The following is a 27,422-nucleotide window of genomic DNA, read 5'->3' as shown; positions in this document are numbered from 1 at the left end:
TGTATGTATGATTGGATAGGGGAAAGGAGAGAAAAGTCGATAATAGGAGGAGGGGTGGATGAATAGAAAGGGGGAAGGATGGAGAGATCGATAATAGGAGGAGAGGTGGATGAATAGATATGAGAAAGGAGGGAGAGACCGATAAAGGGACAGAGATAGATGGGTGGAAGGAGAGATAGAGAAAAGGATGGAGAGATCGATAGAGGGACTGATACAAAAGGGTTGGTTGGATGAATAGATAGGGAGAAGGTTAGAGAGAGCGATAATAGATGGATGGATGAATTAATATACAAGGGGAAGGACTGAGAGATCGATAAAGGGACAGAGATGGATAAAGAGGTAAAGAAAAAGATGGGGAGATTGATAAAAAGACAGAGATAGATGGGTGGATGAAAAGAGAGAGAAAAGGTTAAAGAAATCGTTCATAGGTGGATGGGTGGATGAAGAGATAAACAAAAGAATGGAGAGATCGATAATAGGGGATAGATAGATAGGCAGATGAAGTGACAGAGAAAAGGGTGGATCAGAGATAGGTGAATGGGTGGATGAACAGATAGGGAAGAAGTTGGAGAGAGAGATAAAGACACAGAGAGACTAGGGATACATAGAAAGAGGGAGAAATCGCGAGAAAAGAGGAGGAGGAATGACTATATAGAATGGGATGATTATGAACATTGGCATGAAAAATATGTGTGCATGTGCGTATACGTATGCGTATGCGTGTGTATATGCGTATGCCTATACGTTTACTTATGCGTGTGCATGTGCGTATTCGCATCCGTATATATGCACACGGAAGTGTAAACATATCATGAAGTCCACATATACATCCACATCTATCAATCTATCTATCCCCACCTCGACGACCGCACTCCCCTACTCACCACCTCCGCCTCGATGGGCTTAATGAAGGGCGACGACCTCATGGACTGCGTCTTGACGATGTGGTCGTCGAGGAGGAACTGGATGTCCTCGACGGCCGCCAGGACCCACGTGTCCGTCTCGCGGTGCGGACGCAGGACGAGCTCCATCTCCTGCCACTCGCTCTGCGGACGGAAGGGGGGGGGTGAGGGATTCTGGGTCGATGATTCTGTTTAAATGAGTCTAGGGAAAGGATTCTAAACAGTTGTTGTTTTTTATGAAAAGATTTCGATTAATGATTCTGTTTAAATGTTTCTAGGGAGAGGATTCTAAACAGATGTTTTTTTTCGATTAAGGATTCTACGTTAAAGATTATGATTCTATGTAAGTGATTCTAAACAGATGTTGTTTTTTTTATAAAAGATTTCGGTTAATGATTCTAAGTAAATGATTCTATATAAATTCTTCTATATAAAAGTTGTATTTTTTAATAAACTATTTAAATTAATGATTCTATGTAAATGATTCCATATAGGTGGTTCTATATGAATGATTCTAGGTAAATAATTCTAAATACATGATTTCTAAATATATGGTCTTTAAACTAATGATTCTAAGTAAATGACTTTACATGTCTCCAGATTAATGAGTCTAAGTAGATGATTCTAGATAAATTATTCAAAATAAATGACTCTAAATACGTCTAGATGCGCCTGGAATACAACGGAATACATCTTTCAATTTTTTTTTTTTTTTTTTTGAAAGAGGAAGGGGGGAGGGTAAGGAGGTTTGTGTGTAAGACCGTAAGAAAAAGTGATTTATGCGTGTTTTTAATCTATTTCGATGCTTATGGATAGGTTTTAATGCCCATGATTACATAAGGATGCGCTTGATATATTTCTTTTATTTGCGATGACGTCATTCGAGGAATTCGTATTTTGTTTCTCCGATGGACGTGTTACTCTTTTTTATCTTCTCTCCCTCTATCCCTCTTTTCATCTCTTTTTTTCTTCCTCTCCCTCTCTCTTTCTCTCTCCCTTTATCTCTTCGTTCACCTCTCCCCCTCCCTCCCTCTCCCTCCATCCATCTTTCTCCCCCTCTCTCCTTCTCTCTCCCCCTCCCTCCCTCCCCCCTTCTCTCTCTCCTCCCTCCTTCTCACACTCCCCCTCTCTCTCCCCTTCCCTCCCTCCCTCTCTCCCTCTCCTCCCCTCCCATCCCATCCCCTTTCCCTCCCCCTCCCTCCCTCCCTCCCCCTCCTTCCCTCCACCTCCTCCTCCCCCTCCCTCTCCCCCTCTCTCCCTCCTTCCCCCTCACCTTCATCTTCTCCAGATTCCTCTCGAAGACGTGCTCCTTGGACGCCGCCTCCGACACAGACTCGAACTTGGAGAGGTAGTCCTCGAGGTTGCTGTCGATGAGGAGCTGGAGGGTCGTGGTCGCGTCGGCCCTGGGGGTGGAGAGGGAGGGGGGGGGGTCAGTGGCGTTGGTGGAGAGAGGGGGGATGGAGGGAGGAGTAGGAGAGGGAGGGAAGAGGAGAGGAAGGGGGAGAGGGATGGAGGGAGGAGGAGAGGAAGAGGGAGAGAGAGAGAGGGAGGGAGGAGGAGAGGGAGGGAGAGGGAAAGGAGTGGGGAGAAGGAGAGGATGGGGGGTCAGTGGCGTTGGTGGAGAGAGGGGGGAGGGAGGGGAGTCAGTGGCGTTGGTGGAGATGATCGAGAAATGGCTTGAATGAAATGGCTAATGGTGTTGATGGAAGAGAGAGAATCGAGAAATGTTTTGAGGTAAATGATAAATGGTGTTAATGATATGATAGAGAATTAAGAAATGGTTTAAATCAAATGGTAATTAGATAATAGAATATTGAAAAATGTTTTGAATTCAGTGTAAGGTGGTGTTGATGGTAAGAGAGAAAATCGAGAAATGGTATAAACTACATGGTAAATGGTGTTGGAGGTACGAGTAATAGAGAGAACTGAAAAATGGTTTAAATTAAATGGTGAATGGGTAATAGAAAGAAAAGTGGAAATTGTCTAAATTAAATGGTAAATGGGTAACAGAAATATTGACAAATTGACTGATATGAATAGTAAATGGGGTTAGTGGTACGAGCGAGAAAGAAAGAAATTGAGAAACGGTTTGAAATGAATGGTAGAAGAATAACAGAAAAAAATGGGTAATGAATCTTAATTAAATGGTATGTAGTGCTGATGGTCACAGTGAGAATCGAGAAAAGCTTTGAATTGGGAAATGGCTTAAATTGAATGTTAAGTGAGTAATGGAGGGAAATGGGAAGTGATTTAAATGAATATGTTTAGAATTTGTCAAAAAAAAATTTATGATCTGTCTGGAATTTGTCAAGAATTTTTTTATGATCTGTCTGGAATTTGTCAAGAATTTTTTTATGATCTGTCTGGAATTTGTCAAGAATTTGTTAGAATCTGTTTGGAATTTGTAGAAAGTCTAGAATTTGTTAGAACTGAGAGGGATAGTCTATATTAGAACGCATTCATGTTGACAAATGTAAAGAAAGGTATGAATATCTTCACAATACAAGAGATGTATTTGTTTCGAATATATCTTCCGTCAGAAAAAAAACATGTATTTCTGACGAAGATATATTCGAAACCGGTTAAATATATCTCTTGTATTGTTAAGATATTCATTCTCATTGACACCTTTTCTACAATGGTTCATGTTCTATGTTGTTGAAGATATAAACTGTATGCACGTATAGAAGCTATGGAATAGATACATAAATATCAATATAGCATGCACTGGCGCCCACATGTATACATATAAATACACACTATCTTCCTTTTCCACTTCTATAATCTTAATTATCTCTAATACAAAAAATAAAAGCGAGAGACAATACGCAACATAAACAAAAAATCACCTCTTATCTCATATTTTTTTATGAACTTATTTCCCGTTTTTTATCTCCCTCTTCTTATCTCTCCATCTCCCCCTCCCAACTCTGCACTAGCATCTTCTCTATTCTCTATGTCCATTCTTTCTCTATTCAGCCCCATCTATCTATCCAAATCGATTCCATTTCTCCACCTATACGTTGATCTCCAATGTTTGCACATTTCGAGACAAATTTTGCAAATTCTAATATTATTCAAACAAATTCTAAACTTTCTACAAATCCCAAACAGATTCTAACAAATTCCAAACAGATTCTAACAAATTCTTGACAAATTCTAGGCAGATCATAACAAATTCTAGACAGATAAAAATTCTTGACAAATTCTACAGATCATAACAAATTCTTGACACATTCTAAACAAACTCCAAGAAAAGCTAGACAAACTTTAAACAAATTATAACAATTTCTAGACCAATTCTAAGGAAATCTAGACGCATTCTAACTATTTCTAAACAAATTCTAAACAGATTGGAATAATTTCTTGGAAAATTCTAAAAATTCTTCTCTCGAAAAGAACCCCATCTCCCCCACCCCTCCCTCTCCACCCCAATCCCCGAATCCATCTCACCTCATTCCCCCATCCCTCAACATACCCTCCCCCTCCATCTACCCCTAACCCCCAAATCCATAACCACCCCTCCACACCAACCCCCGAATCCATCTCACCTCATTCCCCCATCCCTCAACATACCCTCCCCCTCCATCTACCCCCAACCCCCGAATCCATCACCACTCCCCACCCCTCCATCTACCCACCGCCTATACCCCCCTCCACTTCTCCACCTACATCCCCCACCGCCTATACCCCTCCACCCTTTCACCTACCCACCTATACCCTCCCCCCCTCACCCCTCCACCTACCCCCCCACCCCCAACCCCATCTCACCTCAGGGGATACCCAACGACCTCCGAGATCTTCTCCCAGTGGCGTTCCTTGAGGCCGGGGTTTCCGAGCGTCTGCACCAGCGGGAGGTTCTCGCGGAAGCCCTCGATCTTCTGGCGGACCTGCAGGGGGAGGGAGAGGGAGGGTGAGCAAGGTGAAGAAGGGAGGGAGGGAGGGAGGGTGAGTAGGGTGGAGGAGGGAGGGAGGGGAAGGGTAAAGGAGGGAGGGAGGGAAGATAAAGGGTGAAGGAGGGAGGAGAAGGGCGAAGGAGGGAGGAGAAGGGTGAAGGAGGGCAGGAGGGAGGAGAAGGGTGAAGGAGAGAGGGGGGGGAAGGAGAGAGGGAGTGGAAGGGTGAAGAGAAGGGTGAAGGAGGGAGGGAGGGGAAGGGTGAAGGAGGGAGCGAGGGAGGGGAAGGGTGATGGAGGGAGGGAGGGACAGAAGAGAAAAGTGAAGGAGGGAGAGAGGAAGGGAGGATGGAGGGGGAGTGGGAGATGAATGACGGAGGGAGGGGGAGGGTGAATCAGGGAAGGAGGGAGGGAGGGGGAGTTGGGTGAGAGAATGAAGGAAACGGAGGGGGAATGGAATGATGGAGAAAGGGGGGAGGAGGAGGAGGGTAAGTGGGGTGAGGGAAGGAAGGGGAGGAGGATGAGAGAAGGAAGGTGAGTGGGGTAAGAGAGATAGGGATGAGCGTAAGTGGGGTGCTGGAGAGAGGGAGGGAGGGAGCAGGAGGGTGATGGAGAGAGGGAGAATGAGGGTGAAGAGGATAACAGAGCGAATGAGGGGAGGGACGAAGAGAGTGAGTGAGTGATGGAGGGAGAGAGGAGGGGAAGGTGATTGGGAAATGGATGGGTTAGAGGAGGAAATGAAAGGGGAAGGTGGAGAAGGGGGATGAATGGGTGAGAAGGAGGGAAATAAGGAGAAGGGGGGGAAAAGGAGAGGAGAGAGGAGAACAGACAGTAAGGTAGAAAGGTGGAAGAGAGAGACAGTGTGAGAGGTAGAGAGAAAGAGAATGGAAGGAAGGAAGGGAACGAAAGATCAGATAGAGATAGATATACAGATAGGCAGAGGGATAGACTAGCAAAAAGAGGGACTGCCACAGAAATTTGAGAAAAAGTTTTTATTTTTTATATGTTTGTTTTCCATACGTTTCGCTGATGAATCTTTACCTGAATTTTGGTTTTGTGAATCTAGTGCATTCAATTTTATTTTTTCAGTGAAATAGGCAATCAAAATATGCAAAATACGACATACAGATAAAAGTAAATCTATATCTTTAACTACCAAAAATAATTACAAAATCTTCACAGAAATAAAAAAAGTTCAGTAACGAAATAATAAGTAAAGTAATAATAACAATAATAATAATAATAATAAAATGATAATAATAATGATAATAATAATAATAACAATAATAAAATAAAAATAATAGTAATAATAATAATGAAATAATAATAATAATAATAATAATAATGAAATAAAAATAACAATAATAATGAAGTAATAATAATAATAATAATGAAATAATAATAATGATAACAATGAAATAATAATAATAATAATAATAATAATAATAATAATAATAATAATAATAATGAAATAATAATAATAATAATAATAATAATAATGAAATAATAATAATAATAATAATGAAATAATAATAATAATAATAATAATAATAATAATAATAATAATGAAATAATAATAATAACAATAATAATGAAATAATAATAATAATAATAATAATAATGAAATAATAATAATAATAATGAAATAATAATAATAATAATAATAATGAAATAATAATAATAATAATAATGAAATAATAATAATAATAAAAACCTACCGCCAGCACGAGATCCTTTGCAGCGGGAATATCTCCGAAACCCTTCTCTAGTTTGTAGACCGTCCGCCAGGTGGCCGCGACCTCCTGCGCGATGACGTCAGGATCGTGAGTTCCTACGGGCGAGTGGAGCCATTCCTCGAGGCGGTCTGACCACTCCACGCCCACCTCGTACAGCTTCAGGAAGGGCGCTAGACGGTCGGATACCTGGGAGGGAGAGGGGCAAGGGAGTGGGAGGTGGGGTTAGTAGGGGTGATGATTTGATGGTTTGGAATGATGGGGGTTGTGGTGGTGAGGGTGGAGGTGGTGGTGTATGATGGATTTGTAGTGAGCGTTTCTGTGGAAGATAAGGATAGGCATGATGATGATCAAGGTTTTGCTGATGAGACAAAAAATGTTAATGGTGGTGATAATGATCATAATGTCAAAAGTAGTATATGATATTCTGAAATATCTTACATGTTCTCTACCTGTTTATCTCATTACTATCCTACTCTAACCCTTCCCCGCCTTCCACACACTTGAAATCCCTAAAGTCCACCCTCCACCCCCTTCCCTGTTTATCAATATCCATGAATGTCTGTGAACTAGAATCCCACCGCTGCCACCATGGTATGGAAGTCGAAGTTACAACCTCACCTATTTCTTTGCACTCCAAATTCCCCCTCTCCTGATTTCATTTTCTTTGGTGATCTGGTCATTGCGATTAACCCATTAATACTGGTTACATGCACTGTATCCAGTTCAGTTTGGAATTATTACTGTTTATGCTTGCCAGGCTGTATGAATGCTTTGTTGAGTAGGTTAATCTTTACATCTTTTATTATCATTGTTATTGTCCAAAATGTTATCATTTTCACTATTATATGGGGTATAAAGTTGGTGAAGTGGGCTGGGTTAATAGTAATATTAGCAATAGGGTCATTGCTATCTCTATTCTTCAACCCAATCTTCAAAATCACTGACAAACCTGTTGCTACTTCATTTTTACTGCCCCTTGATTGTTTCCCGAGCTAATGATTATCATTACAATTGTAACTGTCAGAATATGTTACTCCTTTCTGGCCATCGAGAACATATCCATTTCTAAATATGGCATTTCTATTTATTGAAAATTTTCTGTCACGTGAACATATAAGGTCATTAGTAGCGTATATAAACCATAGGGTGAGGCTTGGGGAAGATGCCCTGCAATAAAAAGTTTTGCTGAACCATAAGGTGAAGTTTGTGGATTCTTAGAATGGTTAATGGTCAAAACAAATAATGATAAAAGTATTGTGGCGTAAGGGTAAAAATTAATTAACAATTAGGACAAATCGTTAATGTCAGAGGCTGTAGAGCGCTGTAGGTTAGCATGGTAGTGAAAAGGGTAAAGAGGGAAGACAGAAAGCCAGCTTTTCATCCTTTCAACACGGTTCTTACACCTTAGGAAGTAGACAGAAAAGGGAAATGGAGAGTAGGAAAAGGAAGGGGAAGAAGAAAAGTCCATGCAAGGTCCACAGTAGGGGTGAACCGCTACCTTGGGCCTCAGTCTCCGACTCCTAAGCCCCCCACGACAACGAGAAAGGGATTGGGGGATCTGTGTAATGCTTGCCATCCTCTGTGGCTGACTCATGCAAATCAAATTGTATATGTACTTCTATTTCAACCATTTTGCCCTTACCTCTTACCTTCCGCATTTATGGACCGAAAGTCCTCATACCTGCTTCTTGGTATTCAATGGAGGAGCTTGCCCCCATCAAACCCTATATAGTCCTTGAAATGGACACTAAACCCAACTATTTTTAATTTTTGCTCTTTGTCTTTTCACCTATTTCCCTCTTTCTCATGTCTTTATGTCATTTTCCCTTTCCCTTCTTTACCTGCTTCCTCATCAGGTTAATTAAGTCGTCTCTACCTTGTAAACCTGTTTTGGTAGTTATCCTCGGACGCTATTCATCTTTTGAAAATTTCCTAGTCATCTATCTACCTATCTATCTATCCTCCCCTTTTCCTATTCTCCTCCCTTTTATTCTTCCCTCACCTGTTTCCTAAGCGGGTAATGCGTGGTGTTCCAAGACAGAGCCTCCTCTTCCTTGTTGATCTGGTCGGTGTAGTTGGCCGCGTGGTCGAGCCTCGTGTGCAGGGACTTTGCCCGCCGAAGGTACTCGTGGATCTCGCCATGGTCGCCGAAGTTTTGGAATTCCTCCAGCTGCTCGGCGTACTCGGCTAGCTCGTCCTGGAACTTCTCGCGGCGTTCCTAGAGCGAGAGAGAGAGAGAGACGTAGGGGGGGATTAAAAGCAGGGGGTTCCGAAAGAGAGAAAATGTTTTTTGGAAAAAGGGGAGAAGAAAGAATAAGTAAATAAACAGAAAAGTCGAGGGGCAGAGAGCATCGGAAAGGAGTCCATACATGTGTATAAATGCATACGTTACTCAAACACATAGTGCATAGACCTACTTTTTTTGATAGGAATTATATACTTGTAATTTATTGTCTTTGCTTACACCCAAGACGAGTGCATGTCAGCAGAAAAAAAAATATTGACTCGAAAAAAAATATCCGATTTGCCAGTCTGCTTTATTTACGAATTTATACATGAAAGGAAAAAGAAAAAACGACGATAAGGTTGATGCCTACGGTAATTGAAATGAGACTACTGGTATTTTGTGCCAGGACAGTAAAAGATATTTTACCTTACTAAACGTAAAATGAAAAGAGATGGCATTTTTTGTGATAACCATAGGAACAACATGAGACATGACTTTGAAGAAAGAAATAAAGAAAACAATTTACGTAGAGGTGAGAAGAGAACAAAAGGTTTATCTGTTAGTGAAGTTCCTGAAAACATACAGCCCACAGAGAACAAAAAATCTCATTCCCACTTCGAAAACATGAATTATAACAGATTTGTTCTCATCGGCCTACATAAAACCGTTAAGTCCAGATATTTTGAATTCCTATTTCAACGGCGGTTTAATTTTACTTTGACAGAACAGGAAAACAGAAACTTTGTGAAGCCAATGTAATACTGAGATCTTTCCATAATCACCAGGGAAGACGATTTTTGGCGTTGTATTTCCAAGGATATTTTCGAATGAACTCTTATGAAGGTTAAATCACGGAATGTATCGCCTATAGCAGTGGTTCCCAATCTTTTTCCTTCTGTGGCCCCCGACCAATAAGTAATAATCTCCATCTCAGGGTATTTTATCTTTTCTGATTCAGTTATTGCTTCTTATGAATACTGTAATGGTGTCAAACGCTATGGGACAAGAACACGTATGGAAAGATACCAATTAATTGATATGTGAGAGATAATTATATGTGGGTACTATAAGTGAGATAAAATTCCAAGTTATAAATTTTATATTGCTCCATAGCGCCCTAGAAAGTACCCTGTGGCCCCACTGCGGGCCATGGCCCCCAGATTGGGAACCCCTGGTCTATAGGATATCTGATTGTGAGATCCTGATTAAATTGACGCTGAAACATACACACACGTGCACATACACACACAAACACACAAACACACGTACACACACACACACATACACACACTCACGTGCACACGCACACACACACGTTCATACGCACAAAGACACACACACGTGCATACGCACACACACACACACACGTGCATACGCACACACACACACACACACGTGCATACGCACACACACACACACACACACACACACACACACACACACACACACACACACACACACACACACACAACACAACACAACACCCCCCCCACTCTTACGCTTGTAACTAACTCCCTCCCCATATATATCCCTCCAACCCCCCCCTCCCTGGACCCCAAACCCCGCTTTCAAGACCCCAAGAGCCACTCACCCTGAGGTTGGACTCGTACTCCGCCCTCTTCTCCGTGATGATGTTGAGGTGCAGACGGAAAACCTCCGGGAGGCGGATGAACCACGCCAGGGGCTGCACGGCGTCGCTACATTCCTCCGAACTCAGGGACATGTTCTCGGCCAGGAACTGAGGGGAAGGGGAAAGAGAAAAGGGAAGAGGGGGGAAAGGTAAAAGGGAAGAGTGGGGAAGGGGAAAGGAGGATGGGGGAAAAGGGAAAAGGGAAGAGGGGGGAAGGGGAAAGAGAAAAGGGAAGAGGGGGGAAAGGTAAAAGGGAAGAGTGGGGAAGGGGAAAAGGGAAGAGTGGGGATGGGGAAAAAGGAAGAGGGGGAAGGGGAAAGGGGGAGTGGAAGAGGGTAAGGTAAAAGGAAGGGGTGGAGGGGAGGAAAGCAAGGGGAGAGCGAGTGTGAAAGGGAAAAGCGGAAAAGGGAGAGGGGAAGATACGGGTAGGAGAATGGGAGGGGGGAGGGGGTGGGGAAAGTAAGGTTAGAGGAATGGGAAGAGGAAGGGCGCGAGAGGGGATAAAGATAAAGGAAGGGGCGGAAGTGAGGGGTTAAAACAAGAAGCAGGAGGAAGGGAAAGGGGCAAGGGAATGGACGGATGAGGGGGAAGACAAGGGTCGGGGAGGATGGGGCAGGGGAAGGGGAAGAAAGAAATGGCAGAAGGGAGAGGAAGGGAAAGAGAATAAGTCAGTCATTACTGGTTAAGAGTAACTATACTTCCGATAAAGATTTAATCGAAACGCATCAAATTTCAAATCTACTGCAAGGAAAATATACATCCTTTATACATTTTAGATCGTGGAAGTAATGATTAACGATTGACTTCGGTTTAACTGGGAAGGTTATTATACTCTAAGGGTTTCGGAAACATGCTTAATACAATAACGACGGGAGATAATTAGTTCATTTAAATCTGACTAATTAATAATCAATTGTAGGAAGTTGACTATCCATAAGTATTCATACCCGTGTGCATATGTGTGTACACTTGTCTGTTCTTGTATGTATTTTTCCCCCTGTCCGTGTAACATGAGCAGCTACACAAAAAATTATCGTTAGAAAATCATGCTAAACATTCTGACACAAGCAACGATACTTTTTGAAATATAGTTGTGAACGCTACGAAACTGTTGGTATCCCTGATTTTCCAACTGCTCATGGGTATGTGTGGCTTATCTGAATATTGCAAGGCACATTCCAGCCCTTAAAAGAATAAAATCATCATCTCTTAGTGAATCTAGACGAATTCCGAAACGACTGTTCGAGACACGAATCAAAACGAGACAATTTTGAAATCCGAAATACCAACCCTTCCGGAACACGAGGCCCTGTCCGTTATTGTATGTTTCGACACCCCTCCTAACGATAGTTCTCTGTGTAGCTGTACGTGTTCGCTTCCGCCCCGCCTCACCTGCAGCTGGGTGTGGAGGCGCCAGACGCGGGTTTCGAGTGTGTTCAGCTGGTTCTCCATGACGTTCTCCATGTAGCTCTTGTGTGCCATGAGTTCGAGTGTGTCCCCCGGGGTGCTGAGGGCGCGCTCCGTGATCTCCTTCAGCTCGGCGCACAGTCTGAGGGGCGGTGGATGTTGGGATTTTTTGTGAATGTAATAGGGAAGTTACAGTGACTAGTATACACGCAAAGATAAGGATACTGAACACAGCATTACAGAGAAATATACAGTACAGCATTACACATAAATACACAGTACAGCATTACACATAAATGCACAACACAGCATTACACAGAAATACACAAAACAGCATTACGCAGAAATACACAGTACAACATTACACTAAATACGCACCACACGCACTACACAAATGCACAGTACACCATTATACAGAAATACACAACACAGCATTACACACAAATACACATCGGAGCATCACACACAAGTGCACACAGCTCAGAATCACACACGAACATCCAGCACACCCTTACACACGACCCGCTCTCTCCAACCAAACAACCCAAACCAAGAAGAACTCACGTCTCAGCTGTAGCGCAGTACTGCCTGTGAAGGTGCAGGAGCATCTCCCTGCGCAGGTTAGTCACACGAGACACCAGCGCCGCCACCAGGGCCTCGCAGTGCACTTCGTAGGGCCCGAGCTCCACCACCTTCAGGAGACAGGAGAGAGAGGGAGAAGGCGTTAATGTGACAAGAGAATTTTGGGTTTTTATTGGTAAATAATAATGCTAGTAATTATCAAATACATACATACATACACACACACACACACACACACACACACACACACACACACACACACACACACACACACTCACACACACACACACACACACGCACACACACACACACACACACACACACACACACATATATATATATATATATATATATATATATATATATATATATATATATATACTTATACATTTACACATATATTTTATTTTATTTTTCATCATTATCATTATCATCATTTATGTATTTATTTATTATTATTATTATTTATTATTCTTTTTTTTTGGGGGGGGGGGGCTTTTGTAGATATAATGTTAGTAAACAGTGATAAAAGTAATCATCAATATTCCTTTTTTTGGAGTAAGGCGGCCATTTCGTAGACATGATATTGGAGAATAATCATAATAACCGTAACCATCAAATACTCATTTTTTGAAGGGGTCGTCACATAAACATAACATACACACCCATCTATCTATTCGCCTAATCTATCCACCACTATATCAAGAAAGATAACGAAACAAAAAGAACAAAGACACAATCACCTGTTGTGACGAGTTGAGAATATCTGCCCTGAGGAGAGAGAACTCCGTCAGCTTCTGCACGTAGGCCTCGAAGGGATGGTCGCCCGACATGAACTCCTGCACCTCCTCCTCGGCCTGGGGAAGAGGGGGGGAGGAGATGGAGAGGAGGAGGAGGAGGAGGAGAGGGGGAGGAGGAGGAGGAGGAGGAGAGGGGGAAGGAGGAGGAGGAGGAGGAGGAGGAGAGGGGGATAGAGGAGGAGGAGGAGGAGAGGGGAGGAGGAGGAGGAGGAGGAGGAGAGGGGGGAGGAGGAGGAGGAGAGAGGAGGAGGAGAGGAGGGATAGAGGGGGAGGAGAGGGGGAGGAAGAGGGAAGGAGGAGGAGAGGGGGAGGAGGAGGAGGAGGAGGAGAGGGGAGGAGAGGAGGAGGGAGGATAGGGAGAGGGGGAGGAGGAGGAGGAGGATAGGGGGAGAGGAGGAGGAGGAGGAGGAGGAGGAGGAGGAGAGGGGGAGGGGGAGAGAGGGAGGAGGAGAGGGGGAGGAGGAGGAGGAGAGAGAGGGAGGAGGGGGAGGAGGAGGAGGAGGATAGGGGGAGGAGGAGGAGGAGGATAGGGGAGAGCAGGAGGAGGAGGGAGAGGGGGAGAAGGAGGAGGAGGAGAGCGGAGGGGAGGAAGGGAGGAGGAAGAAGGAGGGAGGAGGAGGAGGAGAGGGGGAGGAAGAGGAGGAGGAGGAGAGGAGGGAGGAGGAGGAGGGAGGAGAGGGGGAGGAGGAGGAGGGAGGAGGAGAGGGGGAGGAGGAGGAGGAGGAGGATAGGGGGAGGAGAGAGGAGGATAGGGGGAGGAGGGAGGAGAGGATAGGGGGAGGAGGAGGAGGAGGATAGGGGGAGGAGGAGGAGGAGGAGGAGAGGGGGAGGAGGAGGAGGAGGAGAGGGAGAGGGAGGGAGGAGGGAGGAGGAGGAGAGGGGGAGGAGGAGGAGGAGGATAGGGGGAGGAGGAGGAGGAGGAGGGAGAAGAGGAGGAGGAGAGGGGGAGGAGGGAGGGAGGAGAGAGGGAGGAGGAGGGGGAGGAGGAGGAGGAGAGCGGGAGGAGGAGGAGGAGAGAGGGAGGAGAGGGGAGGAGGAGGAGGAGGAGAGGGGGAGGAGGAGGAGGAGGAGAGGGGGAGGAGGAGGAGGAGAGGGGGAGGGGGAGGAGGAGGAGAGGGGGAGGTGGAGGAGGAGGGGGTCGTAGAAAATGGGTAAATGAGTTTTGCGAAGGAACTTAAAGGATACCTGTATGAAGTGTATACCTATATGATACTTTGAGATTTAAGGAATAATAATTTATGTACTCAAAGTTTGTTCTAGAAGTGAAGTCACAGGATTATTTATTGAGTTTTCTGTATGTATCACTGTTACTAGAAATAGCATCGGCGACCAAAATTAAAGACGTCATATTATACTACATACAAATATTATACAAATACCAATACTGACGGAAAAACGCTATACACATTTTTTTCCGAAATCCTCATATCAATACGGTAGTTGTTCAGTCATTCACATGTAATTTCCTTTACACAACATATAACCACATTCCCTTCTAAACCTAAGCACCCCAACCGAAATAGATAAAACTACGAACAGAAAGACAAGGAGCAAAGACAAAGAACAAGAAAAATAAATGAAAAACGAGGCTTACCTCGCCGCTGATAAGGGCGTGGTACTTCTGGTAGTGCGTGGAGTGGTGGGTCGGCGCCACGTTCGAGTCCGAGACCTCCTTCAGGACCTGCTTGCGGAGGCCGTCCACCACGAACTCCTCCACCACCGGCTAGGGGGAAAAAGGTAATACAAAGAAGGATATTAGGATGGTTGTAATGCGGTGGTTTTACAAGGATAATAAAGGCTGGATGCAAAAAATATGAATATTGATTTACGAGATTACTTTTGTGAGTGATGTTAAGAATTGCGATTTTTTGCAATGTCAGAGTTCATAGTTCTTGCATACTAAAAGAGGTTTCATAATACTGTCATGGTGCATACGGCATTTTGGAGTTTAGGGTTGTGAAGTGAAGAAGTGAGAAGTGAAATACCGTGATACAAAAAACAACGTAGATTAGAACAGTTGCCTAGTCTCTAATACAAGGATTCTTAGCCGGGGGTATCCATACTACCTTGGGGGTGTGGGACTCGATCTTTGGGTATTTGTATTTTCATGTACTAATTCATGCTTAGAATGTTTAAGTATTAACTAACACAGTAATTCCATATTCCAAGATTTTAAGACTTGAGTGACACTCTAGAATTCTTGAGCGAAACAAGTAGAAGCAGCTAATGATTAATGTTGATTTCAACAGTCAAACGGAGGGCGCATGGAACCACATAGGGCAGTCCAACAGAGGTCTAGACTCATTAGAAGCTTTGGTATCACTGCTCCAATACATAAAACAGTGGGGCTTCATGTTGCTGCTAATACTCCCATGTGCATTAAATAATTTGGATGATTACCATATATCACGTGAACCACATACGACGTACAACCAAAGAGCTGGAATCGGAGAGTGAGAGAGTCGCTGAGGAACACCACCTCCCCTCCCCCTCCCTCTCCTACTCCCCCTCCACTTCCTCCTCCTTCTCTCCTCCTCCACTTCCTCCTCCTTCTCTCCCCCTTCCCCGTCCCCCTCCCCTTCCACCTCCCCCTCCACTTCCTCCCTCTCCTCCTCCCCCCCTCCCCCTCCTTTCCTTCTCCCCCTCCGCTCTCACCGTGATGTTCCCCTGTCGGCCCTCCCACTCGGCGAAGAGCTTGGTCTCCAGCCGCGGCACCGACAGGCTCAGCTCGATCATCTTGTCGTAGAGGGAGAGCAGCGACGTCTTCACCTCCGAGAAGCTGGGTTTGAAGATCACCTTGGAGGGGAAGGGAATGTGTGATGCTCGTGTTGTGGTTAGGTGATGTAGTGTTTGGTTGGGTTTCTGTGTTTTCGAATGTAGAGGCTTTTACGAGGGTTATTTTACCTATAAACATATTGGTAAAAAATAAACACAGTAAGCATTGGTGAAAATAAACGCACATGAAAATAAACATTGATGAAAATAAACACATTGACGAAAATTATAAGGACGAGATGTTCTTCTAACGAAAAAGAACACCAACATTATGGACGATAACAATAGACTGTAAAAATCCTGTCCGACTGAGGTAAAAAATCCAAAACGCGAAAGCAACCCCCACGCCCCTCACCTGCTTCCCCGTCAGGAGGAGGTGCAGCTTGAGCACCATCGGCTTCTTCGGGTGGCCGCTCGACCCTGGCGGAGGATTCAGGACGTCGTCCTCCTCCTCCTCCTCGCCCTTCTTCTCGCTCTCGGGAACTTCCGGCTCGGCCACGGACTCGCCCAGGCCCTCGTCGGTGGTGGTTCCTTCGCCGGTGCTGCTGCCGTCGCCTCCGCACCCGCTGGAGTCGCCTGCGGGAGGTTCGCGCCCTGGGCAAAGAGAGAGAGGTGGGGGAAGGGTTAGAGGGAGGAATGTGGTGGGAACAAGACGAGAGGAAAGGGGGGGGGGGGAGTCCGTGGCAGTACAATGGTAGGGTTGTGGAAAGGAGACATTGTGGTGAAATGTTTCTCTGTCTGTCTGTCGGTCTTTCTCTCGCATTCTCTCTATCATGAATTCTCTCTGTCTTGCATTCTCTCTATCTCACATTCTCTTTATAGCGCATTCACTCGACCTCGCATTCTCTCTCTCCTTGGGATTTTCTCTATCACGCATTCTCCCCCCCCCCCTCTCCCTTTCTCTCTCTCCCTTCCTCCCTCTTTCTTTCTTTCTCTCTCTCTCTCCCTCCCTCCCTCCCTCTCCCTCCCTCCCTCTCTCTCTCTCTCTCCCTCCCCCCCTCTCCCTCGCCCTCCCTCTGTCTCTCTCTCTCTCTCTCTCTCTCTCTCTCTCTCTCTCTCTCTCTCTCTCTCTCTCTCTCTCTCTCTCTCTCTCTCTCTCTCTCTCTCTCTCTCTCTCTCTCTCTCTCTCTCTCTCTCTCCTCTCTCCCTCCCTCTGTCTCTCTCTCTCTCTCTCTCTCTCTCTCTCTCTCTCTCTCTCTCTCTCTCTCTCTCTCTCTCTCTCTCTCTCTCTCTCTCTCTCTCTTTCTCTCTCTTTCTCTCTCTTCCTCTCTCTTCCTCTCTTTCTCTCTTTCTCTCTTTCTCTCTTTCTCTCTTTCTCTCTTCCTCTCTCTCTCTCTCTCTCTTCCTCTCTGTGGGAAGGGCAAGAGCAAATGGAAAGACAGTGTTTACATGAGGATCAGGCTTGGATATAAATACTACTGGGAGTTAGGCGTTCCAGCAAGCGAGAAAGAAAAAGAATGCAGGGTGTGTAGTTTACCTAGATCACATACATTGATGCATTATATATTACGGTGTTCTATGCTTCAGACACATAGAAATGCAGAGATAACAAGTTTACCTGAACAGGCTGTTTGGATGATTAGGAACGGTCAGGTATTCGAGATTTTGAAGAGGTATAGGCAGTTTGCACCAATATCATAAACATACCTCGCAAATATGCATAGGTAGGTAGGCTGTTACTCCTGCTGAAACTATAATGTCTCCTACTTTACTGTTGATGAATGGCGTATGTTAGGCACCATTCTCCTGAAATACAATCATTCCACTCATCAATTGACTCATCTCTTCTCCAGGATTATAATTATATATTGCGCGCGCATATTTGATTATGTAAGCCAGGAGGGGACTTATCTGGATGAGGGTGGGAGTGTTATATCACCTTAAAGATATGTAAGCCAATAACTCTGAATTCCTGTAATGCTTGTAATTCTTTATGATTTAAGTGTTGTATTTATTTTTAAATATTATTATACCTAAGCTTTGTATATGAATTGTGAGCCCGCTCAGGGACTTATTAAGTAAGTTTCCTCATACTTTTGAGATGTAATTTTACTTGTGTCTCAATAAACGTGTCAAATTCAAAAAGTCTTCCTCTCTCTCTCTCTCTTCCTCTCTTTCTCTTTCTCTTCCTCTCTTTCTCTCTCTTTTCCTCTCCCTCCCTCCCTCTCTCCCTGTCTCCCTTCCTCGCTCCCCCTCCCCCCCCCTCCCTCTTCTGAAGGGAAAGGAGGAAGAGGAAAAGAAAAAAAGGAAATTTGAAGAAAAATAAATGTTAGTCCAACCAGCAAATGAAGTGGTGGTTACGAAGCAAAAAATAACACATACAAAACGTCGGTACCTTGGCCTAGAAAACAGATCGCAAAGCAAATAAAAATGAAATGAAGAAGAGAAGAATAAAGAAGCGAAAAGGGAGAAAGGGGAGAAAATCAAGGGAAAGAATAAGAGGAAAGAGGAACAAAGAGGACCCAGACGATGTAGGTTACTCAGTAAAAGAAAATAGATAATTAAAACAATAATAATAATATGGAGGGAGCAGCAAAGGAGGTAATTTAATGAAAACAAACCGAAAAAGAGAAACTACAAGCCAAGCCTCCAGCGAGCAGAGGACCCATCCGACGCAGATTCCTTGGTAAAGAAAAGAAGAAAAATATGAAGGGACCAGAAAAAAGACAAAAATAGAAAAAGCATAAGTCAAGACCCCCCAAGAGCAGAGGACCTACGCCAATAAAAGAAAGAAAGAAAAAATATGGATCACAAAAAGAGGAAATTCAAATGAAAGTTAAATAAAGGGACAGAAAAGAGAAAATTCGCAAGCGACGTAGATTCCTTGATAAAAACAAATAATAATAATTAAAATGAAACATTAATAAAAAAAGAAATTAAGAAAAGTACGAAGGGGGCAAAAAAGGAAGTAAACTTATTAAAAGCAAACAGTAAGGAGAGAAAAGAGATCCGAGGACCAACCTGACATTCCTTTGTAAAAAACAAAAAACAAATGAAACGTGAATAAAGAATAACAATACGGAAAATGCGAAGGGAACAGCAAAGGAAGTAAACTCAATAAAAGCAAACAAAAAGAACAGAAAAAAAGAAAATGCACAAGCCAAGACCTTCAGACCTATAACTGAAATGAAACGTTAATAAAAAAAAACTAAGAAAAATACGAAAGGAGCAGCAGAGGAATTAAACTCAATAAAAGCAACCAGAAAGAACAGAAGAGAGGAAAAGCACAAACCAAGACCTCCAGACCAATAACTGAAATGAAACGTTAATAAAAAAAACAGAAAAACAGCAGAGGAAATAAACTAAATAAAAGCAAACAGAAGAAAGAAAGAGCACAAACCGAGACCTCGAGATGCGAGGACCCACCTGACGTCGGTTCCCTGGCCCAGAGCGCGATGGAGGCGGGGTCGTGCAGCAAGGGCTCGGCGCCGCAGAGGGAGGACGTGACGGAGAACACGCTCAGGAGGCACAGCGACTGCAGGTTGTGGGTCATGATGGTGACGGCGGCGTTGCAGAAGGAGGCGAGGCGGCCGGGCTGGCTGAAGCCGGGCATCTGGCCGCGCTGGAAGCCCTGGGGGTAGATGAAAGGCTTGTCTACGCATCTCTGCCTGTCTGCATATTTATCTATTAAGTTATGTATCTGTATATAAGGCCACAGTGTGTGCATGCGCATTTGTTTGTTTGTTTATGTGGTGTGTGTGTGTGTGTGTGTGTGTGTGTGTGTGTGTGTGTGTGTGTGTGTGTGTGTGTGTGTGTGTGTGTGTGTGTGTGTGTGTGTGTGTGTGTGTGTGTGTGTGTGTGTGTGTGTGTGTGTGTGTGTGTGTGTGTGTGTATACGCGCGCATGTGTACATATGCACATGTGTAGCCCCCCCCTCCCTCCAACGTCTCTCCCTCCAGCAACCTCCTCCCCTCCCCCCCCCCAACCCCCGACGCGAACCAACCTTATAAAAGACGGTCTGGATCTGCGTGAACCACCTGGACAGCGTCTCGTGCGTGGCGTCCATCTGGTCGGCGACGCTGGTCATGAAGCCGTCCAGCTCGAGGCTCCGGTCCTCGCCCATCACCTTCATCACCTCCACCATGCGGAGGGCGCTGGGGGGGGGGAGGGAGGAGGAAGGGGGGAAATTGGTGAATTATTGGGGAAATGGAGGGAGGGAGGGAGGGAGAGGGAGGGGGAGGGGAGGGAGGGAGAGGGAGGGAGGGAGGGAGAGACAGGGAGGGGAGGAGGGAGAGGGAGAGGAAGGGAGGAGGGAAGGGGAGAGGGAGAGGAAGGGGGAGTGAGAAGAAAGAGAAAGTGAGGGAAAGAGACAGAGAGAGAAAGAAAGAAAGAAAAGGAAAAGGATAATAAAAAAAGAAAAGAAAAAAAATATATATATATACACCTTAGTAAACATATGAAATAACACAATCAACGGAATTATTAAAAAAAAAATCCAACCAATCATAAAAAGAAAAAAAGAAATCTTGCAACATCACACACTCACCTATACTCCCTGTACCAGAGCTCCAAAGTCTGCAACATGCAAGGATTCAACAAGTGCAGATTCTTCCTTATTGCATTTCTTGCAGGAACCCAAGACTCGAGGCCCACGCGACCCTCTTCGCCCTGCAAGATAGATAATGATAGATTTAGTTATAAAGAGATAGATAGATAGATAGACAGAGGGGGGAGAGAGGAAGAGAGAGGAAGAGAGAGGAAGAGAGAGGAAGAGAGAGGAAGAGAGAGGAAGAGAGAGGAAGAGAGAGGAAGAGAGAGAAAGAGATAGAGATAGATAGATAGATAGATAGATAGAGAGAGAGAAAGAGAGAGAGAGAGAGAGAGAGAGAGAGAGAGAGAGAGAGAGAGAGAGAGAGAGGAAGAGAGAGAGAGAGAGAGAGGAAGAGAGTGAAAAAATAAAGAAAAAACAATGAAAAAAATAAAAATAAAAAAGAAAGGAAAGAAAGAAAACTTCCTCTCAAACAGAAAAAGCGACTTTCATTTTCAAAAAAAAAAAAAAAAAAAACTCCTCTACTCACATCACTTGTCTTAGGCCTGGGTCGCGGTTTGCCGGAATCAAGGACGAAATCCACCGCTACTTTCCTCATGTTGTGTTCATAAGCGCGTTGAAGTTGTTGCAAGAGCTGTTGGCAAGACCCCGCCTGGTTCCTGTGTGGATAGAGGGCGTTGGATGAGGGAAAAGGATTCGATTCTTTATTTATAAGGGTTCGGGTAGCAATAGAGGGCGTTGGATGAGGGAAAAGGATTCGATTCTTTATTTATAAGGGTTCGGGTAGCAATAGAGGGCGTTGGGTGAGGTAAAAGGATTCGATTCTTTATCTATATGGATTTGGGTAGCAATCTAAGGGTATTGGGTTATAGTGCTTATTGTGGGGAGCTGTTGAAAAAGGGTTAATGAAGTACTGTGGGTGATGCGCATATGGTGTTTCAAACTAATAGCACTCAGATAGCACATACCTCCGCCAAGGCAATAAGAGCAGTGATGCAATAAAAATATTCACATTTAAAGAATTACATAAAAGTCACCTTTCTCATTTACACAGGTCATAGGAACCTGGAACCGGATCACGACCCGGATCACCACCGAAATTTAATGGAATCTGGATTAGGCTAAGGCACTATTTTTTCAGTTTTTTTTATAACTTTTTGAGATATCCTTCTAACCAATTATCAAACAAACAAACAACTGACCAACGCGACCGAAAACATAACCTGTTTGACGGAGGTAATAGTGCTTTCCTGATTTTAATTTTCATTATCTACTCGTTATCTATATCTTATATCTTATATCTTTCATTCCCTCTATCCCGTCTTCTCTTTCTCTCCCTTTGCCTCTCTCCCTCTCCCTCTTCCTCATCTCCCTCCCTCTCTTTCACACACAACGCTACTCCCCTTAACATGACCTCTGACCTGAGATGTTTGGGAACGAGGTTGAGAATCTGCGTGACCCACGACCTCTGTAAGGGCGAGGTGGTCATGGAGAGTCCTCGAGTGATGAAGTAGTGGTAGCGCCTCTCCAGCTTCGCCCTCCCCGCCTTCGTCTTCGTGTCCTCCGTCTTCAGGAGTTTGACGAGTGTCCGGCGGAACTCCTGGCGGTTCTCCAGCATCTCCAGGTAGCTGGCTTTCTTGCGGGCCTTCAGGAGGGGGAGGAAAGGGGGTTAGTTGGGTGTGAGTTCTCTTTCTTCATTGCGTTCTTTCGTTCTTTTTTATTCTGTCTCTCTCTCTCTCTCTCTCTCCCTCTCTTCCTCTCTCCCACTCGCTCGTTCTCTCTCTCTCGCTCTTTTCCTCTCTCCTTCCATCCCTCTCTCTTGCTCTCTCCAACCCTACCCCACCCAACCCCTAACCTACCGGTGGTTCCTCCGCGCCCGCGATGAACCGCCTCTTCTCCCTCCCCCTACCCCCTCCACCCTCCCTCTCTTTCTAGCTTTCCCATCCCCTTAATCCCCCCTCCCCTCCTCCTCTCCCTCCAACCCACCGGCGGTTCCTCCGCGCCCGCGATGAACTTCCTCCTCTCCCTCCGGATCATCTCCTGGTGCCTCTTGATCTTCCTGGTGAGTTCCTTCGTCGAGAGCGGCCTCCTCGCCCCCAGGAGGTCCTCGAGGTCGCTGCTCTCCCCCGAGGTCCTCCGGAGACTCCCCTGCGGCGCCTCCTCCACCAGGTTCCTGCCCTTGGAGGAGGAGGACAAGGACGAGGAAGGAGACGGGTGGGAGGCCGAGGAGGTCGCTAGAGCAGGAGCCGTAGAAGGCGGAGCAGGAGGAGGAGCTGTTTTGAGGTAAAGACTCTGCGAAGGTCCTACTCCTGTCGCAGCCGCCGGGCCACTGAAGCTGCTGCCGCTCGGAGATTCCCTTATAGCTAGAGGCGAAAGGGCGAGGAGGTGATAATGGTGATAATAATAATGCTGGAAGTGATAACGATGATTATGATAATGACGATAATGATGATAAACACTGGTGATCTATGAACTACTGCAATAAATGATGATAATGATGATTATAATGCTGGAAATGATAATGATAAGGATGAGGATTATAATGATGAAAATGATAATAAGAATAAGAATAAGAATAATACTAAATTATAATAATAATGATAACAATAATGATAATAAAAATTATAATAACAATAATAATAATAACATTAACAATAATAATAGTTATAAGAACTACTGTGATAATAAAATAGTAAAAATGATAATAATATGGTAATGATATTGATGATGGCGAAATAATAAGAATAACAATCATAATGATAATAACAATAAAATTAATGATGATGATGATGATGGTGATGATGATGATGATGATGATGATGACGATGATGATAATAACTATAATAATAATAATAGAAATAATAATAATAGTAAAAAAATAAGAATAACAAAAACAACAAAACGACAACAACAACAACAACAATAATAATAATAATAATAATAATAATAATAATAATAATAATAATAATAATAACAATAATAATAATAAAAACAAAAATCATAACCACAACAATAATCACAATACCAATATCTAAATAACCCCACAACAACACCACACGTCATCAAACTCCTCATGGCAACCGATGGCTGTCCCGCCCTTCGTGACTCACCGTAGAGCGGCGTCGGGCGGTGGAGGGCGAGGTCGGGTCCCGTGTTGAGGCCGAGCTCCGACAGCGCCCCGAGTCGCCGTCGGTGTCTCTGGCGCTCCTCCTCGTAGCCTGCCAGACGCATTGCAGGCTGGGGGTGGAAGGGTGGTGGGGGTGGGTTGGTGGGTGGAAGGGGTGGAGGGGGTAGGTAGGAGGGTGGGTGGAGGGGGTAGGAAGGTGGGTGGAGGGGGGTAGGAGGGTGGGTGGAGGGGGTAGGAGGGTGGAGGGGGTAGGAGGGTGGAGGGGGGTAGGTAGGTGGGTGGAGGGGGTAGGTGGGTGGGTGGAGGGGGTAGGTAGGTAGGGTGGAGGGGGTAGGTAGGTGGGTGGAGGGGGTAGGTAGGAGGGTGGTGGGGGTAGGAGGGTGGAGGGGGTAGGTTGGTGGGGTGGGGGTAGGAGGGTGGAGGGGGTAGGTTGGTGGGGTGGGGGTAGGAGGGTGGAGGGGGTAGGTAGGAGGGTGGAGGGGGTAGGAGGGTGGAGGGGGTAGGAAGGTGGAGGGGGTGGGGTGTTGGCGTTAGTTTTTTTTTTTTTTTTTTTTGAGGATATGAGTTGTTTTGTATGAGTGTGGTTATGTTTGTTTCGTTTGTGAGTATTTGAGGAATGGCATATTTTGTGATTGTATGGTATGCTGAGATGAGGTGTATTTGTGTTTGGGTGTAGGGTTAGTGTAGAGGGGGGGGACAAAGACGGCGGCAGGTCAGATTAGGTAGATTCTGCGGTGTATTCGTAACGCTACACCCAGGGGACACACCACCAAGGTCTAAATAAATACCTTGCACACCAACACTCATGGAACACACCTCTACTGCCAAAAAGAGCGACACAGGATATCAGATGAATTGGCCAGAAGCGAATGCCGTCTCTCTTTCCGCTGACGTCTGAGGTCGGAGGCTGCTGGGGCGGAATTCACGAAGGGTCTGAGACTGTTTTTTACGAGTTAGTTTATGATTTGCGCTTTTGCCACATCTCAAAGTTGATGCTGGTAATAGAATAAACATCTACGTTGTTATAGACTCTATGGAGATAACTGATTGCAGCGATAAGTTCAAGTTGCATACTGCATTAAATCGTGCCTCAATTTTAATCACACATTTCATATATCTAACTAAAATTTGGGCAGTCATCGTTCTATTGCAATTGCATCAGCTGTGAAGCGCGAGGCGCCATTTGTATTTTCGAACAGATAATTTCTGTAAATATGTACTGGGGTCTTGCAGGTATAAGCTGATGGCAGTTAAGACCTTTTTAAATTGTCTTTGAAGGCCTGGAGCCTCTTGTCGCTGAATACACACTTACCCATAATATGTAGGCCTACAGATAGAAAAATCACCCCATTATTTTTACGCAGCCTTAGGGTATGTTGGACGCAAGAAGTATTTTTATCATCACCACCATTATAATAGTAATAATTATGATTATTATTACCTTGCACACGGCCAATAAGTAAATGGTCGCGTGGATCAGCAAAGGCCAAAGTCTAATGTTAACAAACGATTTCCGATCAAGCTGCAGAGAGAATCGCAGGGCGCGCCGTTCGCCGGTAACAGATATATGGACATTTACGCAAACAAATTTATACACTGGAGATATTCAAGATAATTTAAGACCTACAAGAGAAAAGGCTTCGTTTTTAAGACTTTTTTAAGGCTTTAAATTTCCAAAAAATTATAAAGGACATTTATTTTTTTAAAGAATGCCCACGAACCCTGTACATAGAAAGCGGATCAGTTAATGGTAGACAATAAATCAGAATCAGCCTCAAAGTCTATTTGTCATTAATGATGCAAGATTACCTCTATCTGGCTTTGGCTCGGCAAATTTGTGACTCCCCACGAAATTGTCTTAAACAGGCAGTTTTGTCTATAACTCGAATAACAAAGTTTTAGGACAGGTGTAGAAGTGCCTCATACGCGTGAGGACTGTCTAGAAAACTACATAGCAAATTCACATTAATCTGAAAATAATCCTGCATTAAATATGATAGAAAAAAATCTATTTGGTAAAGTTAATTTAATCGTTTCTAATATTTTACTGGCATTTCCTATTCACGCCCGTAAGGACTGTTTTTAATCTTGTACCCACGCGGAGGGACTTCTTCAATTTGAACTTATGCATTTTTTCCTCTGTTGAAGATTATTCCGCTTTGGAATGAATTATCAAACATTAATCAAGTCGTCTCCTACTATTTTTAATTGCTGTGCTTTATTAAAAACAACATCAACAAATAACTACAGGCGCTGTTACATATGATGCAATAACAATAAACGCACGGATGCCACATCACATTTCGATATACAAAATGTATAATATTAGCGTTATGATATAAACAATATATATCACCATATTTGCCTTGCCATCTTATTACAACAGATTATCAAAATGGTCTATAACGATTTAAATGTTTCTGTTACCAGCATTGACTCTGAGATGTGGCAACGGGGCAAATCATAGACAAAATCGCTAAGAACAGTCATAAAACCTCACGTGAATACCGCCCCTGAATATTCATTCTTACCTACAAGCCATTCAATCTCAAATTTAATCATTGGTTCTCCTCGTTACCCGCATTCTTAGACATCTCCCTGACGCATGACACTCTTCTCATGGACCACCTGACCCTTTGACCTGACCTGACCTCATCGCCGATTCCGATACCGGCCTCACCTGCTCCCCTTGTTTTGTTTGTGTTGGGGATATCTCAAAGTTTCTATGAACGTGTGAAAATGTTTTTCTATAGATCTGAATGATCTTGTTTTTGCTATAGATCTGAATCTTAGTCAAGATAATTCAACGTCTTTGAGACCGCAGATCACGTCAGAACTAAACATGCACAGTATGTAAGGGGCTGCAGAATATTTTGTAGGTACACTTCACATATATCTATCTATCTATCTATATGTATGTGCACACACACACACACACACACACACACACACACACATATATACATATATATATATATATATATATATATATATATATATATATATATATATATATATATATATATATATATATATATAACAGTAGTGGCATCAAGAGCGATGATATATGAATAGATAATAAAGACATATAAAACAAATACCTAAAAAGTCCTTGGAAACCAACAGTCAATTTAGACAGCGATAACAAATACCAAAAAGGTACCTAACCCCCCCCCCCCGCCCCTGTCTCACCATGCGCGGCCTCCCCGGCAGGAGCCTCCCGCCGCCTCCTCCCAGGGCGTATCCCCCGGGGTCTGGCGAGCCGTTGCTGCCTCTCCTGGAGGTCTTCATCCTCTTGGCGCCGCCCTTCGGCCCCGCCTCCACCGCGCCCCCCGCCCTCGCCCCGCCCGCAGGATCTCCGGGGACGCCGTTCTGACCGGGGAACCGCTGCTGCCCGCCGTGCTGCCCGACGGCGTCCTCCTGCAGAAGGCGAAGGAGTCGAAGAAGGTCCGAGAGAAAAAAATATATATACACGGAAAGGTAATTAATTATACGGGGGAAAATATCGTATAAGTATGCTTGTTGGCTTCAAGTGTAAAGAGGTATAATTTGCAAAAATAAACATGTGAATTATGGTAGAAAAACCCATAATACACAAACTTGATTTAGATAATCTAGTTTGTGCATTATGGGTTTTTCTACCATAGTATCAACACGGTAGTTTTTTCCATTCAACATACGAATTACTTGTGCATAAGCAGACATTATTCGTACGGAAAACATTATCAGGCATGCGCAACCATAAATTTATAATTATCATTCACTCGTCTACAACAGTAACTGATATTTTTATATCGATATCCTTCACAACTTTCCACTAGCAATTACTTCACAGACATACATACAATCTTCAAC

The 27,422-nt window shown here is 44.2% G+C and overlaps 2 protein-coding genes across 2 annotated transcripts in view; both read right to left on the bottom strand.

Annotated features, from left to right (window-relative positions):
* The window catches only part of Dhc36C (Dynein heavy chain at 36C), a 93,921-nt gene extending 77,385 nt beyond the window's left edge, over positions 1–16,536 (bottom strand). The window contains exons 1-12 of the mRNA XM_070130484.1: positions 16,308–16,536; positions 15,833–15,973; positions 14,772–14,900; positions 13,121–13,234; positions 12,360–12,487; positions 11,781–11,937; positions 10,350–10,496; positions 8,534–8,749; positions 6,514–6,717; positions 4,674–4,792; positions 2,176–2,305; positions 885–1,046 (exon numbers count right to left, since the gene is read on the bottom strand). Of these exons, the coding sequence (XP_069986585.1) occupies positions 885–1,046; positions 2,176–2,305; positions 4,674–4,792; positions 6,514–6,717; positions 8,534–8,749; positions 10,350–10,496; positions 11,781–11,937; positions 12,360–12,487; positions 13,121–13,234; positions 14,772–14,900; positions 15,833–15,973; positions 16,308–16,346 (1,686 nt within the window). The 5' untranslated portion in view covers positions 16,347–16,536. The remainder of the gene's footprint in view (positions 1–884; positions 1,047–2,175; positions 2,306–4,673; positions 4,793–6,513; positions 6,718–8,533; positions 8,750–10,349; positions 10,497–11,780; positions 11,938–12,359; positions 12,488–13,120; positions 13,235–14,771; positions 14,901–15,832; positions 15,974–16,307) is intronic.
* A 2,531-nt stretch (positions 16,537–19,067) lies between these two features.
* Positions 19,068–26,978, bottom strand: LOC138865339 (dynein axonemal heavy chain 7-like). Its single transcript, XM_070135691.1, has 9 exons — positions 26,760–26,978; positions 23,551–23,677; positions 22,427–22,803; positions 21,862–22,085; positions 20,970–21,099; positions 20,438–20,559; positions 19,895–20,045; positions 19,293–19,523; positions 19,068–19,073 (listed from the first exon to the last, which is right to left on the bottom strand). The coding sequence occupies exons 1-9, from the start codon at positions 26,856–26,858 to the stop codon at positions 19,068–19,070; spliced, it is 1,467 nt and encodes a 488-aa protein (XP_069991792.1). The 5' UTR covers positions 26,859–26,978.
* Positions 26,979–27,422: the final 444 nt, after the last annotated feature.

The sequence above is a fragment of the Penaeus vannamei genome, chromosome 2 (assembly GCF_042767895.1).
Source record: "Penaeus vannamei isolate JL-2024 chromosome 2, ASM4276789v1, whole genome shotgun sequence".
In the NCBI taxonomy this organism is placed as follows: Eukaryota; Metazoa; Arthropoda; class Malacostraca; order Decapoda; family Penaeidae; genus Penaeus; species Penaeus vannamei.
Note: the sequence above shows the minus strand (reverse complement) of the source record. Positions and strands in the feature narration are given on the sequence as shown.

Excerpts from the sequence above, each read along its gene's own strand:
- LOC138865339 (XM_070135691.1), bottom strand. The coding sequence starts at position 26,858 with ATGAAGACCTCCAGGAGAGGCAGCAACGGCTCGCCAGACCCCGGGGGA. Across the intron at positions 23,678-26,759 it reads TGCCGGGGAGGCCGCGCATG|CCTGCAATGCGTCTGGCAGG; the intron begins GTGAGACAGGGG and ends TTCCACCCCCAG. Across the intron at positions 22,086-22,426 it reads CGGGCGCGGAGGAACCGCCG|GCCCGCAAGAAAGCCAGCTA; the intron begins GTGGGTTGGAGG and ends CCCCTCCTGAAG.